We start from the raw sequence: 13,489 nt of genomic DNA, 5'->3' as shown, positions 1-13,489 counted from the left end.
GGTCTTTATTTATTTGGACTTATTAGGAACCGCTGTGTAACCACCAGCCCATCGCTCACCAGGCTTAGCCACGCCGGAGCGGTTCTGGGTAAAAAGCAAGCAAGGCTTACTGCTAATGGGCTGCCCTGGGCGTTGGACTACAGACCTCGGTTGGAGGGGGAAGACGGATGCCACTCTCCCTGGCGCGGTGAGATGTTTTCCTACGTTGGTGCCAACCCGCCAGGAGGAAAAAGACTCACACAGATGTGCTGCTTTTTTTTTTTTCCTTAAGAGGATTCCTACCCACAATCCTTCATTAAAGCCTCTTGTCAAGAGCAGTAAACCGCACACATCTCCAAGGACGTTCCCCCTCCTGCTCCTCACAACTCCCGACAGAGCAGTTCTGGGTCCAGAGCTCTGAGGGCGCACGACTGTAGACTCTGGACACAATGTGGAGCCGGTGCCTTACTGAACACGTACGGAACGGTCGCAGTCTCTCTCTCCCTCCCACCCTCTCTCTCTCTCCCTCTCCCCCTCCCTTACTCCCTCTCTCTCTCTCGCTCTCTCCCTCCCTCACGCTCTCTCTCTCGCTCTCTCTCTCTTTCCCCCTCTCTCTCTCCCTCTCTCTCCCCCTCCCTATCTCTATTTCACTCTCTCTCTCTCCTCTCCCTCTCTGTCCGAGGAGTTACATTGAGGAGCAAGGAGTTAGAGGGAAAGGCACCACACAGAACCATGAATAAGAAACTTGTTCGGGGAACCACACCAGACAACAATAGAACAGAGGGAGATTAAAAAAAAAAAAAAAAAAAGGTTTCCTGCTGTGTGTGGCCTTCCGGTCACTGAACTGACAGCACAAGTCCTCCAGGGATCTGGGACCTTCTAACGTGATCACAGACAACCAGGGAGGTTCACAGCGACAACACAGCCGTGTTGAGCACGCGAGGGAGGGAGTGTGTAAGGTTGATGTGAGGGCTATCTCCCAGAGCGTCAGGAAGCGTCACTCGACCGCTCAATATAATCCCGATGTTTGGAGAGAAAGGACACGATAATGAAGCACAGAGTGACCAGATCAGAGGCTGGCTCAGAGACCGGCCGGCTCAGAGACCATGGGGTCTCTGAACCGCCCTGCAGGGGATTACACACAAGGAGGAGGAGGATGGGGTCTGACCATGCTGTGTGCAGATGTTCTGCTGCTGCCTGTGAGAGGCAGGATGCTCTAGGTCTTACTCAGGCCATGATGTGCAGGAGGTACTTTTAATGTGATGGGCCAGAAGCAAATACTTTGTGGTACTGAGCATTGGTCCACTGATCCTTCTGGATGAACTGACGAAATTAACACCGCAGGGATAGTGGTTCAATTCCCAAATGGGGCTACACTTGCCGGGAATGTTTGCATATTTGCTATTGGAAGATTGGAAGTGTCAATCAAATGGACTATACGTAAAACACTATGCAATAAAATGAAGACCATTTTCATGTGAAACTAAAACTTCTATACGAGTGCGAACCAGCCAGCCAGCAGAGTATATTGGTCCCTGACATCCTCTGGTGGAACTTTTGGATGTTTTTGGTTGTTTTCGGAGAGGATGGGAGGTTTTCAGGTTAGTTAACCCTCATCTACTACCCTCAAATACCTGAAGGGAAACATGCATACACATACCCACTTAAACACACAAGTAGACAAATATATACACATATAGGCCTACTTACGCACACTTGGCCAATGACACACATACATTGATACAACAACAGGAAGAACAGGGCATGCAGTCATGCAGCATCAACGAGCACTGACTGCAGTCACATAGAAACTATAGACCATGGAAGTGATAACTGGTTACCTAGCTTCTCACTTCAATATTAATTTGCTTAAAACACATTTAAAAATATATTATTTTTTATCCCATAGTATTTCTAATCGTGGAGTAAAATTGTGTTTAATTCCCCCTTTTTATTGAGGTGACAAAATAAGATGGAAACCAAAAGGGAAAATATGAAAATGACAACACATCAGTGGTCTTTGAGAATGGCTTAGTAGATTACAGTTCAAGCCCTTCCAGAACATCCTAGAACAGCCCAGAACATTCTGGAAAACTCCAGAACCTTCCGGAGCGCGGCTCAGGGTTCGAGGGAGCGTATTAGGTGGCCTTACTGAACAGGTTGGTCCCTTGCCTTGTTCCCTGGTTCGCACTGCTTGACGACGCATCTGTTGAGGACAGAGAAGTTCAACCAATCAAAGGCGTGCGTGCACACATCGTTAGGCGGACATTCCTTCTGAAGCATAACACATGGAGGCGGTGTAGGTTGGACCCGTTTAACCAGCTGACAGCCACTACGGCACACCTTGAACTCATGAACCTCAGGAGTCCTAGGGATGGGGTCCCTGGCCGCGACACCACCAGGCACAACCCATCATCAGCCTGCGTGTTTGTAAACGGTCTGCCTCGTTTCCTTAAAACCAAACGATGATCACAGTCCCCAGGCTAGAGGCGTGAGCATGACTCATAAACCCCTGAACTAGAGGCTCTCCAATGGGAGCACGGAGACAGATGGCTGACGGTTATTCAAGCAAGACAACGGCCGCATAAAGACTTTACAAGTGGCACTCAAAACCTCTACTCTGAGCATGAGCTACTCGGTCCATACACCGTCACACCCTCCCCAATCCCCTCTTCTGTGTTCTTAAAATAAAAGTCTTTGGACTCCTTCACGTCATTCCATATTGTGCAGAAAAGTAACACATGTATGACCCCGTCCAATACACAGCAACATGAGTCTAGTTTGTCCCGTTCACTCACTCTCCTTGCTGACCCCCAGGCAGCCCTTGAGCTCGGTCAGGGAGATGGCCTTGTCTCGGTTCAGGTCGCAGTAGTCGGTGAAGCGGCGGGCGCACTTCTTGGGCTTGGCCTTCTTCTTCAGGTACCTCTTCAGGGGCTTCAGCTCCTTCTTGTTGATGTCCTGGCTGCCGTTGTTGTCCAGCTGGGCGAAGTACCAGTGGACCACCCTCTCCTCCAGGGTGTGGCTGGGGTCTGGCTCCACAAACCTGCAGGGAACCCCGCCAAAATTGGGATTAATCACAGCAACCGGTTTAGTGCAAAATCGGTCAAGCTTCGATGCGGTCAAAGGTCAACCAGGACTGAGGGAAGCAACAGAGGAAGACAACACAAAAGCGCTCGACCGATTTCGAAACTGGGTCGATGAAGGGGATATTCATATCTTAAATCATAGAGAAAATTATTTCAATTGGTGTGTTTGTGTCGTCATCCAAGACATTAATTCATTTAAAATAGACTGAAGTCCTCCAGAAAGAGTTATGTAAGTAACACATCCTGTACTTATTCACAAACCAAAAGTCTGGATTCCAAAATATCAATTCAATTTCTTATTCATGGTGTTATGACTCACCTCCCACCACCAGAGGGGGCTGGTGAATTTATGGCTTGCACCATGTCTGTGGTGAGCGCATCCAACAGGCTTGTAATGAATTCCCCCTTCTTCCCTTCGGGGCAGCCTGGTACAAATCAGAGGCAAAAAAACAGAAGAATGACCTTCCCCTACTAATCTCAGTCATTACGGCGCAGTTTAGGCTTGATGCTTCCAAAGCTAGAGAACCAATGAACCCGTAAAGAGGGAGTGGGTGTTCTGCAGTAAAGTTAGCATGCAAACATTGGCTAAAGCCTACAGTAATTACCAAGTACCCAAGCAGGTGGCTTTGGCTATTCCAAAACGGACTAGCTGCCTTGTTAACTGCCAGGCTGTGGCAACCCTGCAATTTCCGGGAAACCCAGATTTGTTGGTCCCGGTTGAGGTGGTCCTGGTTTTGTTGAACATGGTTAACTTGGTAAATCCATATTGCTGACCAATTGTATCCAATTGCTGGCCCCAGATTTAAGTGAACACAGTTTTGTTGAACCTTAGTTGTGTGAACCCAGTGTTGGTTAACACGGTCACGGTAAACCGAGATTTGGTGGACCCAGAATTTGTGGGTAAGGTTTTAGTGGCCCTGGTTTTGGTGGCTCTGTGCATGTACTGCTGGAGGAGGAAAGTGGGCCAGAGGTGACGCACATGTTCTGTACAGTGATAAGAGGGCGGAGTGGGCAGTGCAGACCTGTTAAATTTTATGGCGGGGTGCTGAACACCTTGGGTAGCTCCCTTTCATTGCCCAGATGTATGGTTTTAATTGCCCATTTTCACCAGTACAACTATTTCCCCCTCCTAATTGTGTCTTCTAAAGGGAAACTTCAAACACTGCTTGGTAAAATAATATCATTATGTCTGAGATTGTGTCCTTTTTAACCATTCCTCCTTGTGCTCTCTCGGCCTTCTCCTGTTTTGTGTCAATATTAATTGGGGCTTGACATTTTTAAATATACAATGAGATATGATATGATGTTATGGAAACAACTACATTTTTTGCTTTGAATTGAAAAGTTGTGTTTAACAAACTGTCGCCATAATGTCCCCAGAAGGATGTGAATACAAGTAGCCCATGGAGATGGGTTTTGCGTTCCCCGGGACGTAGGAGAGAGTTTTGTGGCTTCCTGTAGGGGCCACAACTAGCTCTCTCTCTTAAAGCACTCTTTGTGGCGGCTGCCTTGATGTGACTGTAATGGAATACCGGGCTTTGTTGTGGCTCTTCAGAACAACCCACGGCAGTACATTAAAGTATCTGTGCCCAGGCACCCTGTGGTCCCCACACACCTCCCTGCCTGCACAGCTCCCAACCCGCACAGCTCCCAACCCTCACACCTACCAGGAAACATGGCTCACATCTGCCAGCCAGGAGCCATGCTCCACTCTGTAAAGGCCCAGGATGGGGTGTTGAATAAGAGTTACAATACCACTCTGAATCACACTGAAGAGGGGAAGGGTTGGGGGGGGGGGAACTTGTGTCACCGGATGCGGCGGCATTTGCGCTAAGAGGCTAGGACCATGACCCTGGGTTCAGTACGTCTTCTGATCTCTTCTACAAGGCTAGCTCACACTGCTACGATTTGATCGCTCCATCAAAGCTTGCTCAGTAAATCTCAGATCTCTCCCCTCCCAAGCGTGATAAACCAATCAAATAATTGTATTGTAGCTAATGGTAGAGGTAAGGCTAGTTGGTATTCATCCAGTAATCGAGCACTCATGGGTCAACTTGACCACAAGAGTGGAACTGCTCTCATGACAATATAAAAGTTAAGTACCTGTTACTCACAGTTTACCAGCAGTGTCTCCGCAGAAGTAAACACCACCCATAAACAGCCCACTGTAACTAAAACAAACATGTCTCGGCCCAGTCCAGAGGAATGAATGGGTCAGGATGACCCATTCAGATGACTAGAGAGAGAGAGAGAGAGAGAGAGAGAGAGAGAGAGAGAGAGAGAGAGAGAGAGAGAGAGAGAGAGAGAGAGAGAGAGAGAGAGAGAGAGAGAGAGAGAGAGAGAGAGAGAGAGAGAGAGAGAGAGAGAGAGAGAGAGAGAGAGAGAGAGAGAGAGAGAGAGAGAGAATGACTGTGTTCTTGTTGACCGCTGACCTGTGAGTTCTCGGCCCTGGAAGGGGTCCTCTGTGTCAGACACACGGGAGCGAGCGGTGTTGTCACACTCTGGGGTCTGATACCTGAGAGAGAGAGAGAGAGAGGGGGGGGAGAGAGACAGACAGAGAGATGGAGAGACAGAGAGAGAGCAAAATAAGAAAACAAACATCTTTAAGGGACAAAATAATTTGACAAAATGCAATAAAAATAGTTGGATCAAACCAACTATTCACATTGTTTCTGGTTGACTGGCGGAAAGGAAAAAAAGGGATTAGAAAGAATAAAAAAGACGAAAACACATTTGATGAGTAAAAGGACATTGGGTAAGATGAAACAGAGATGGAGAGAGAGAGAGGGGCAGGAGAAAGAGAGATGGAGAGAGATATTGAGAGAGAGAGAGAGAGAAAACAAAAATAAGAAAACAAACTTCTTTAAGGACTAGAATAATTCGACAGAATGCAATAAAAATTGTTGGACCAAACAACCTTTTCACATAATTTCTGGTTGACTGGCTGGTAAACATGAACAGTCTGAATACAACTGCACATAAATAATACGAAACCTCAATACTACCAGGAAAACATCCCATAATATGCATCATGTGGTCATTCCTGGCATCAAAACATTGCAGAAGGCCTCCAGCATCTATCTCATCGGCACAGCTTCTTCTGCTTCAAGATCTGCCTCCAAATAATTAGGAATTAGGGTCTGGCCCTAGGGTCAATATATATATAGAGGCATAACTTACACATACACACACACACACACACACATGCGCGCGTATGTGTCTCTCAAACACATATACAAATGATCTCGCTCCCATACATACATATTCTCTCCCTCTCTCTCTCCCCCCTCTCTTTCTTTCTTTCTCTGTCCCTATTCATCTCTCTCACTCTCTCTCACACACACACACTCACACACACGTGAGTGACCACAACGTGACGGGACCGGTTGCGTAACAGCGGTTTCTATTAACAAATGTGTCGCTGCGCTTTCCACGGAACGGAGAGCAAAGATAAAAGAAAGTAAAAGAACAAGAAAAATTAATAGTGAGAAGATGAAAGAGAGACGGTCGGACACACAGCATGTGCCGCTCGTTTGACTTTCTTCTCTTCACTTTTTTTATTGTTATGTTAAAAAATACTTTTATTTTGAAAAGTAATTTGCGCACATGGCACTGCTTCGATTCCTATCTTAACACGTCACAGCCCTGCTACATGCTATCCACACATGCGACGGCAGGGTGACGGGAGCAGGATAGAGTGGTGATGTACAGGGGGGTCGAAGACCCATATGCTCCTGAAGAACTTAGTGTAACTTTATTAACTAAGTCACTCCGGACAGAAGCATCTGGTGAAGGACTCAAAAGTAAATAGATGACCAGTAACCGAAAAGTCGCTCATCCATGCGCGCTAAAGAATTCTCGCCACATTAGCTTTAACATCTTTCACCGGCATACATGTTCTGAATCGTAAATTTCCCTCGCTTCAGCGACCTCAAAAAAAGACAGAGGCCGTTTCAAAACCTTGCCTGATGGGACAAGTGTTATTTAATAACTCCATTACCCATAAGGCACTATAAACAGTAGTGGCAGCAGTGGTTCTGAGAAATGAATCAATGTTCCCGTCGGGTGCTTGAGACTTTCCTCTCTGCCAAATAAACGAGGAAAAAATACAGGAAAAAAACGGACTGCAATAACTCAAAGCAACATTTTTTCTTACGTATGACTTATTAAAATCAAATAGCCATTAAATAGTCAGGTTAGCTAATAGAGTGGCTGATATATCGCTCAACCTCCTACCATAACTCTTACGGTTAATTCACTTTATGCTCAGCGAGTTTGAATGTATTTGAATCATGTTACAAAGAGTATTCATCATGAAATGACATATTAGAGTGTCATGATATATGGCTCTGGCACTGATGCCCAGTCACACACTCTACATCACATCTCACATCTCATTCGGGACATTAGATGGTTTACTTTGTGTCCCTGTTCGTTATGAGGCCCAGACATTATGAGGACATTATGCGGACCAGACATTATGCGGACCAGACATTATGAGGACATTATCAAGACCATACTTTATGAGGACCAGACATTATGAGGACATTTTGAGGACCAGACATTTCAGGGACAAAACATTGTGGGGACCAAATATTGTGAGGACAAGACGTGAGCAAAACATTGATGAACCAATGGAGACATTGTGGTCTGTAGATCTTCCTACCTGGTGGAGGTCCCTGGGATGGGGCGCCCCGTGTCCACCAGTACACACCAGCAGTAGCCGGTGGACTGGTGGCACTGGACGGGCTTATAGAGGCCGGCGGGCCCGCAGTCGGGGATGAAGATGGCCTCGCGCGGGTTCTGGCGGGCTTCTTCTAGGGCGCTCTGTCTCTCCTGGTCACAAGAGGGAACCTTCTCTAAAACCATGAGAAACACACTCAATACGGAGACATACGTTGGGAAAGCATCTCACACACAGGGAGCACGGACACAGAGGACTTGTTTAGAGGGTTCTGTCGTCCCAGCGTGATGCAGACCAGGACGGGAGTATGAGGTTCAGCAAGGTCTCTGGAAGCCAGCAGATGTGTATGCTGTGTACACGTTTAATGCAGAAAAACACTTACAAAAAGGCACTTACAACTGACAAAGCTGTGTGGTTTCAGAGCTAAAGGCGTTGACCGCGGTATGCGCTAATATCCCGGAGGGATTTAGGATGAATACGACCCTGCAGTAAACTTGAATTTAGAAATAACACAAGCGGCCCATTTGGTTTGGTATGACCAGTGGCAGGAAATGTTGGGTGTACAAGAAGTGATGTCAAGACAAGCCATAATCAGAGATCATATATTCAACCGTTGTTGCTGTTTTTAGGTCTCATTGCTCTGTAGTGTCCTACTCCATTTTCCATCAGTTTTTTAATTCCGCTTCGATTCTTGCAGCTTTCTTGAGATACTCTTGGAATAAAACATTCCACATTCAAGTTACAACATTACACAGGACAGGTTTAACGTTTCTATTATAAACAGGTGCGCCACACAACTCATAGCTGAGTTGCTGGCATCTCAGATGGATATATAACAAGCTCATACACACACACACACACACACACACGCACACGGCCAACATTCTCGGATGGCCTCTCAAACTTTTCCATTGCCTCTTCAGTCTTCCAGCCAGAAGCTGAGTCAGGGCCATTTGTGCTAACGCTTAAGAACCGCTTGCGCTAAACACCTCCTCGCGGACTAACTGTATTTATGTTCCGATCCATTTAGTCCATCGCTCACTCTTAACATGCCTGCAGTTTGCTGGACCTCATGGCCCCACCCACCAGTTACCGATGAAGTGTGCTTCCATGACCCAGGCCTCTGTATGGGATCATCAGCTGTGATCGTGTGCTCTGAGGACCGGGTTTCTATCCCGTCGGGAGCTAGCACGGCCTCTCTCTCAGGTTCAGCTTCAACCAGTCCCAGGATGAACCATCCGACCAGACTCCACTCAGGGTTAAGATCTTAGAGGCACGGCCATTTTGAAATAGCTTGAACTTTTTTTAAACCTTTTTTCAATTGTAGATTTCACACACTTTTTGCCGATTTGCAAACGTTGGACAAGGACTTTTATGTTGCAATCCATAGCTAATAAGACAATATCTTAACACACACACTGTTTTCACAGAATATAGAAATATAATAAGAACCATCAACCTATCAGAGCATCAAGCAGAGCCAACTGAATAAGAAGGCCTACGGAACAGAGAAACAGGGAACAGAATAATGGATCACAGAGTCGATTCACTGCAGGTTGTAAAACCTTCTCCCAGACCTTTCTGTGTCTGAGCGATGCAGGCGTGGGCGTAGATTAATGACGATGAGATAAGATATCTTTAAACAAAAAGAGAATTGTTTTAAAACAGCTTATCCCAATGACTGTGGAGGTGATTTTGTTGGCAAGTTCATGATTGCAAGGCAAAGCCAGAGGGTTCGAAGCAGTAAACCTCTCCGTGCCTGATAGTCCCCACTCCATCAAGACTTCAACGCTGGAGCGACTTTTCCCCGGCCCGTTTCCATGATGCCTAGCTCTTGCATGGGTTACTTCACCTTATACTCCAACCATTTCCTCTTTTTAAAGGTAAGAATTTTACTTTCATTTTCAACAACAAGAAGAACCACGAATGACAGCAAAAACAAAAAACACCCCTTTGTGACTCCTTCCCTCACCTCCCCATCTAAACTGAGCCTTGTAGCGCATCCGGGGACGTCAGCAGGGCAGTCCATCCAGCCTAACCCTGGAGCTGGACTCTGGCCCCTGGTCCCTAGCTGGACCCTGGAGCTGGACCCTCCAGGGAGGACTCTGGTCCCTAGCTGGACTCTGGTCCCCCAGGGAGGGCCTGGTCTCAAGTGCTCTGAGCCCTGCGCGGGGGCTCTGAGCGGGGGCTGAGCTGATGGCCGGCTTCCCTCCACATCCACATTATTGGGTGGTGTTTATTATACAGAGGGCTCCTGCCGGCGCCAGCCACTGTGGTCCCCAAAGAAAATGGTTTTTAAAATAAATACTATAATGTAAAAAAAAAAAAAAGCAGAACCTCTCTGAGGTTTGCTGCTCTATTGACGTTTTGTTTCTGGTTTTCTCTCGGGGGGTTTTCTCACTGAAATCCAAGAAACAGATAAACAGACAGAGAGAGAGAGAAATACAGAGAGAGAGAGAGACTGAAAGAGAGAGCATGAGTCATAGAGAGAGAAAGACATGCAAAGAGAGAGACACGCAAAGAGACAGAGAGAGAGATGAGAGAGACAGAGAGAAAGTTAGACAGATGAGACAGACCGAGAAAGAAACAGAGAGAGAGACAGAGATCTTCCCGTCAATCATTCAATAGACAAAACCAAACGTACTAAACGACTAAAGAAGACCAAACTAACTACGATGGATTCCCTGTGCGGGGGGGAAGCCGGCGGTTTACGAGTGTTTTCTGAAGCCGGTGACCCCCACACATTATAAACCCCCGTCTGCGTCTGGCCCCCCCCCCCTCCCGCGGTTAAGGAAGGCGTAGCGGAGTTTGCCTAAGCAAACACGGCCCGCAAACGCAATCTCCACATCTGTTTAAATCAAAATGATGGGATGTTCAGGGATGGGGGAGTCAGAGGGAGAATAGAGCTCTGTATTGTGAGGGTTAGGAGTCGGAGAGGGAGGCGGGAGAGAAAGGGAGGTGAGATGGAGAGACAGAGAGAGAGAGGGGGGAGAGAGACAGAGCAAGAGAGAGTTAGATAGAGGGAGGGTGAGAGAGAGAGACGGGGAGAGGGAGAGAAAGAGAGAGAGGGAGTTAGAGAGAGGCGAGAGAGAGTGAGAGTTAAAGAGAGAGAGGGGGAGAGCGAGAGACAAAGAGACAGAGAAGCAAGAGTCTGAATAATGATGTTATTCTTCACCAACTCTATACTGCTTTAAAAGCTTTCGTGCAGAATGGCAGATGGACAGACAGACAGGCAGAGAGGGTAAGAGAATGAAAAAGATAGAAAGAAAGGCGGCAAGAAAGAGAAAATAGAAAGGACCAATCAAAAGACGGCCCCTGGACTACTTTGATCCTCTGGTTCTGAGACGTCTTACCTCCACCAGCTCTGTGTAAAACACGGTCTGAACCCACCGGTCTCCAGCCGAGGTTCACTGCACTGGGATCACTCATGCCAAGCCAACCTCAGAAACCACATATTGTGGCCCAGGCTTCAGCACAGCGTACCATGACAACATGGTAACTTTACGCCAATCTGACCAACAGCCATATCATTGAATACAATGTATGTATGGCCCTATATGATACGCACATGGATATTGACACACACATGTGCACGCACCACACAGCCACCCGCCTGCCCACGATCTCCCCCCCCCCGCCCCCAAACAGGATTTGTCCTGTGTCGGCCTGATGAGCAACCATCGTAAAGGAAGAGGAAACTAAATCAGTGTGATGCGGTCTGACGTCCACCATGGAGAGAACGACTGTGTCTAATAATAAGCAGAGATTCACTGTGACAGATCCGTGGAACGCCTGAAGAGAATCTGCAGCTAGCTCTCTGGTTCCTGTTAGCATGACGCCACAGCTAGCTCTCTGGTTCCTGTTAGCGTGACGCCACAGCTAGCTCTCTGGTTCCTGTTAGCGTGACGCTGCAACTAGCTCTCCTGTTCCCGTTAGCATGATGCCAGAGCTAGCTCTCTGGTCCCGGCTAGCATGAAGCTACAGCTAGCACTCCGGTTCCTGATAGTGTGAAGCTACAGCTAGCTCTCTGGTTCCTGTTAGTGTGCAGCTGTCTGTCTGCAGACATGGCTAGTCAAGAGGGAGGTGTCATCACTCTGGCGATGGCAGCATGTACTGTACGGATGTGTGTGTGTGTGTGTGTGTTTAAACATGCACGTAGACCAGACATGAAAGCCCATGTGTGTGTGCAGATGTTCGTGCGCTAGGATGAACTTAGCGTGGCGACCCCCGTCTGACCTTCCTAACCTCACATTCCGCCCAAATGCATTCTGGGTGAACCAGCCTGAGCAGAGCCTACATTACAACAACACGGGCCGTTTGATGGGAGACTGCTCAGACCGGTTCACTGTGATACTTGACGTTGATACTAACTGTTTGTACTTCATACTGTCTGGAAAGTGTCTGAGTGCAGAACGCGCGGATGGACACATGATGTCAGTCGAAATATAGTAAATTTCTCTCTCTCTCTCTCTGTATGTATGTCTCCATCTCTCTTTCTCCCAGTCTCTCTCTCAGTTTCTCTCCCACAGTCTCTCTCTCTAGTCAGGTTGATAGTAGTCTCTCTCTCTCTCTCTCTCTCTCTCGCTCACCTGGTCTCCTGGACAAGGAGCTGTTCTGCTTGCTCTCCTTGTAGACCAGCTGTTTTATCCAAAGTGTTGGGGCTGTGATCTCTGTGGCAACAGCAAGAAACAAACACAGAGACATACAGAGTGATAAACAACACAAATAAAACACATATTTTTCAAATGCTTTTCTGAAGCCCACAAAAAAATAAAGTAAAAAAAATATATGATTTTTTAATTTTATTTAATTGTTAGATTGATTAATTTAATTCATAATTGGTTTTAGAGGAGAGGAGGGGAGGGGGGAGGAGAGGAGAGGGGAAAAGAGGGGAGGAGAGAGGAGAGGGGAGCAGAGGAGAGGAGAGCAGAGGAGATGATAGGAGAGGGGGGAGAGGAGAAGAGATGAGAGGGGAGCAGAGGAGATGATAGGAGAGGGGGGAGAGGAGAAGAGATGAGAGGGGAGCAGAGGAGATGATAGGAGAGGGGGGAGAGGAGATGAGAGGAGACAGGAGAAGAGGAGAGGGGAAGAGAGGAGGGGAAAGGGGAGAGGAGATGAGAGGAGAAGGGAGAGGAGATGACTGGCCTCCTACCGTCTCCGTCTGTGAGGGCGTGGCTCTCCAGGGTGGGCGTCGGCTTGGAGCCATCGTCTGGGTTGAGGGTGAGAAAGAAACGGAAGGAGACTGCCATTATGGAGGTTAATACGATCTACTCTCCAGAACTGTTGAATGGTTGGGATTTGCACATAGCCCGGCCAATAGGAGACAAGGACAGACAGAGAGAAGACAGACAGACACACACACAGATTGACACGGTACGTAGATATAGATCATCTGACTGAAATTCACAAACCAGCTCGGAAAAACTAGCAATAGTACTACAATGCACAAACTCACACACCGAACGCAAGCACGCAAGCACACACACACACACCATCCCATTGCTGTAGTAAAAGTATAGAAAATCAATCGATCAATAAATCTAAACCATTAGCATAACACCCAAATGAGAAGAAGGTAGGAAGATGTAAATAGAGTTCATAGTACTATAGTACTAGATTTCTTCAGAAGTACTTTGTATCAACTACAGTATTTGAAATGTTTTAGAATATATTTTAAAATCAATTCATGAATAAAATTGTAAGATTTAGACCGATTACAGATAACACTGAGAAAATTAAC

The 13,489-nt window shown here is 47.1% G+C and overlaps 1 protein-coding gene across 1 annotated transcript in view; it reads right to left on the bottom strand.

The window, feature by feature from the left end:
• Positions 1–2,117: 2,117 nt before the first annotated feature.
• smoc1 (SPARC related modular calcium binding 1) overlaps positions 2,118–13,489 on the bottom strand; it is a gene marked incomplete at both ends in the record, with an annotated part of 29,371 nt that continues 17,999 nt past the window's right edge. The window contains 7 exons of the mRNA XM_084482129.1: positions 2,118–2,185; positions 2,778–3,022; positions 3,385–3,490; positions 5,498–5,580; positions 7,732–7,924; positions 12,339–12,419; positions 12,902–12,991. Of these exons, the coding sequence (XP_084338255.1) occupies positions 2,118–2,185; positions 2,778–3,022; positions 3,385–3,490; positions 5,498–5,580; positions 7,732–7,924; positions 12,339–12,419; positions 12,902–12,991 (866 nt within the window). The remainder of the gene's footprint in view (positions 2,186–2,777; positions 3,023–3,384; positions 3,491–5,497; positions 5,581–7,731; positions 7,925–12,338; positions 12,420–12,901; positions 12,992–13,489) is intronic.

This window comes from Micromesistius poutassou, assembly GCF_964030765.1.
Source record: "Micromesistius poutassou genome assembly, chromosome: 17".
NCBI lineage: Eukaryota > Metazoa > Chordata > Actinopteri > Gadiformes > Gadidae > Micromesistius > Micromesistius poutassou.
This window is presented reverse-complemented; position numbering and strand designations above follow the sequence as displayed.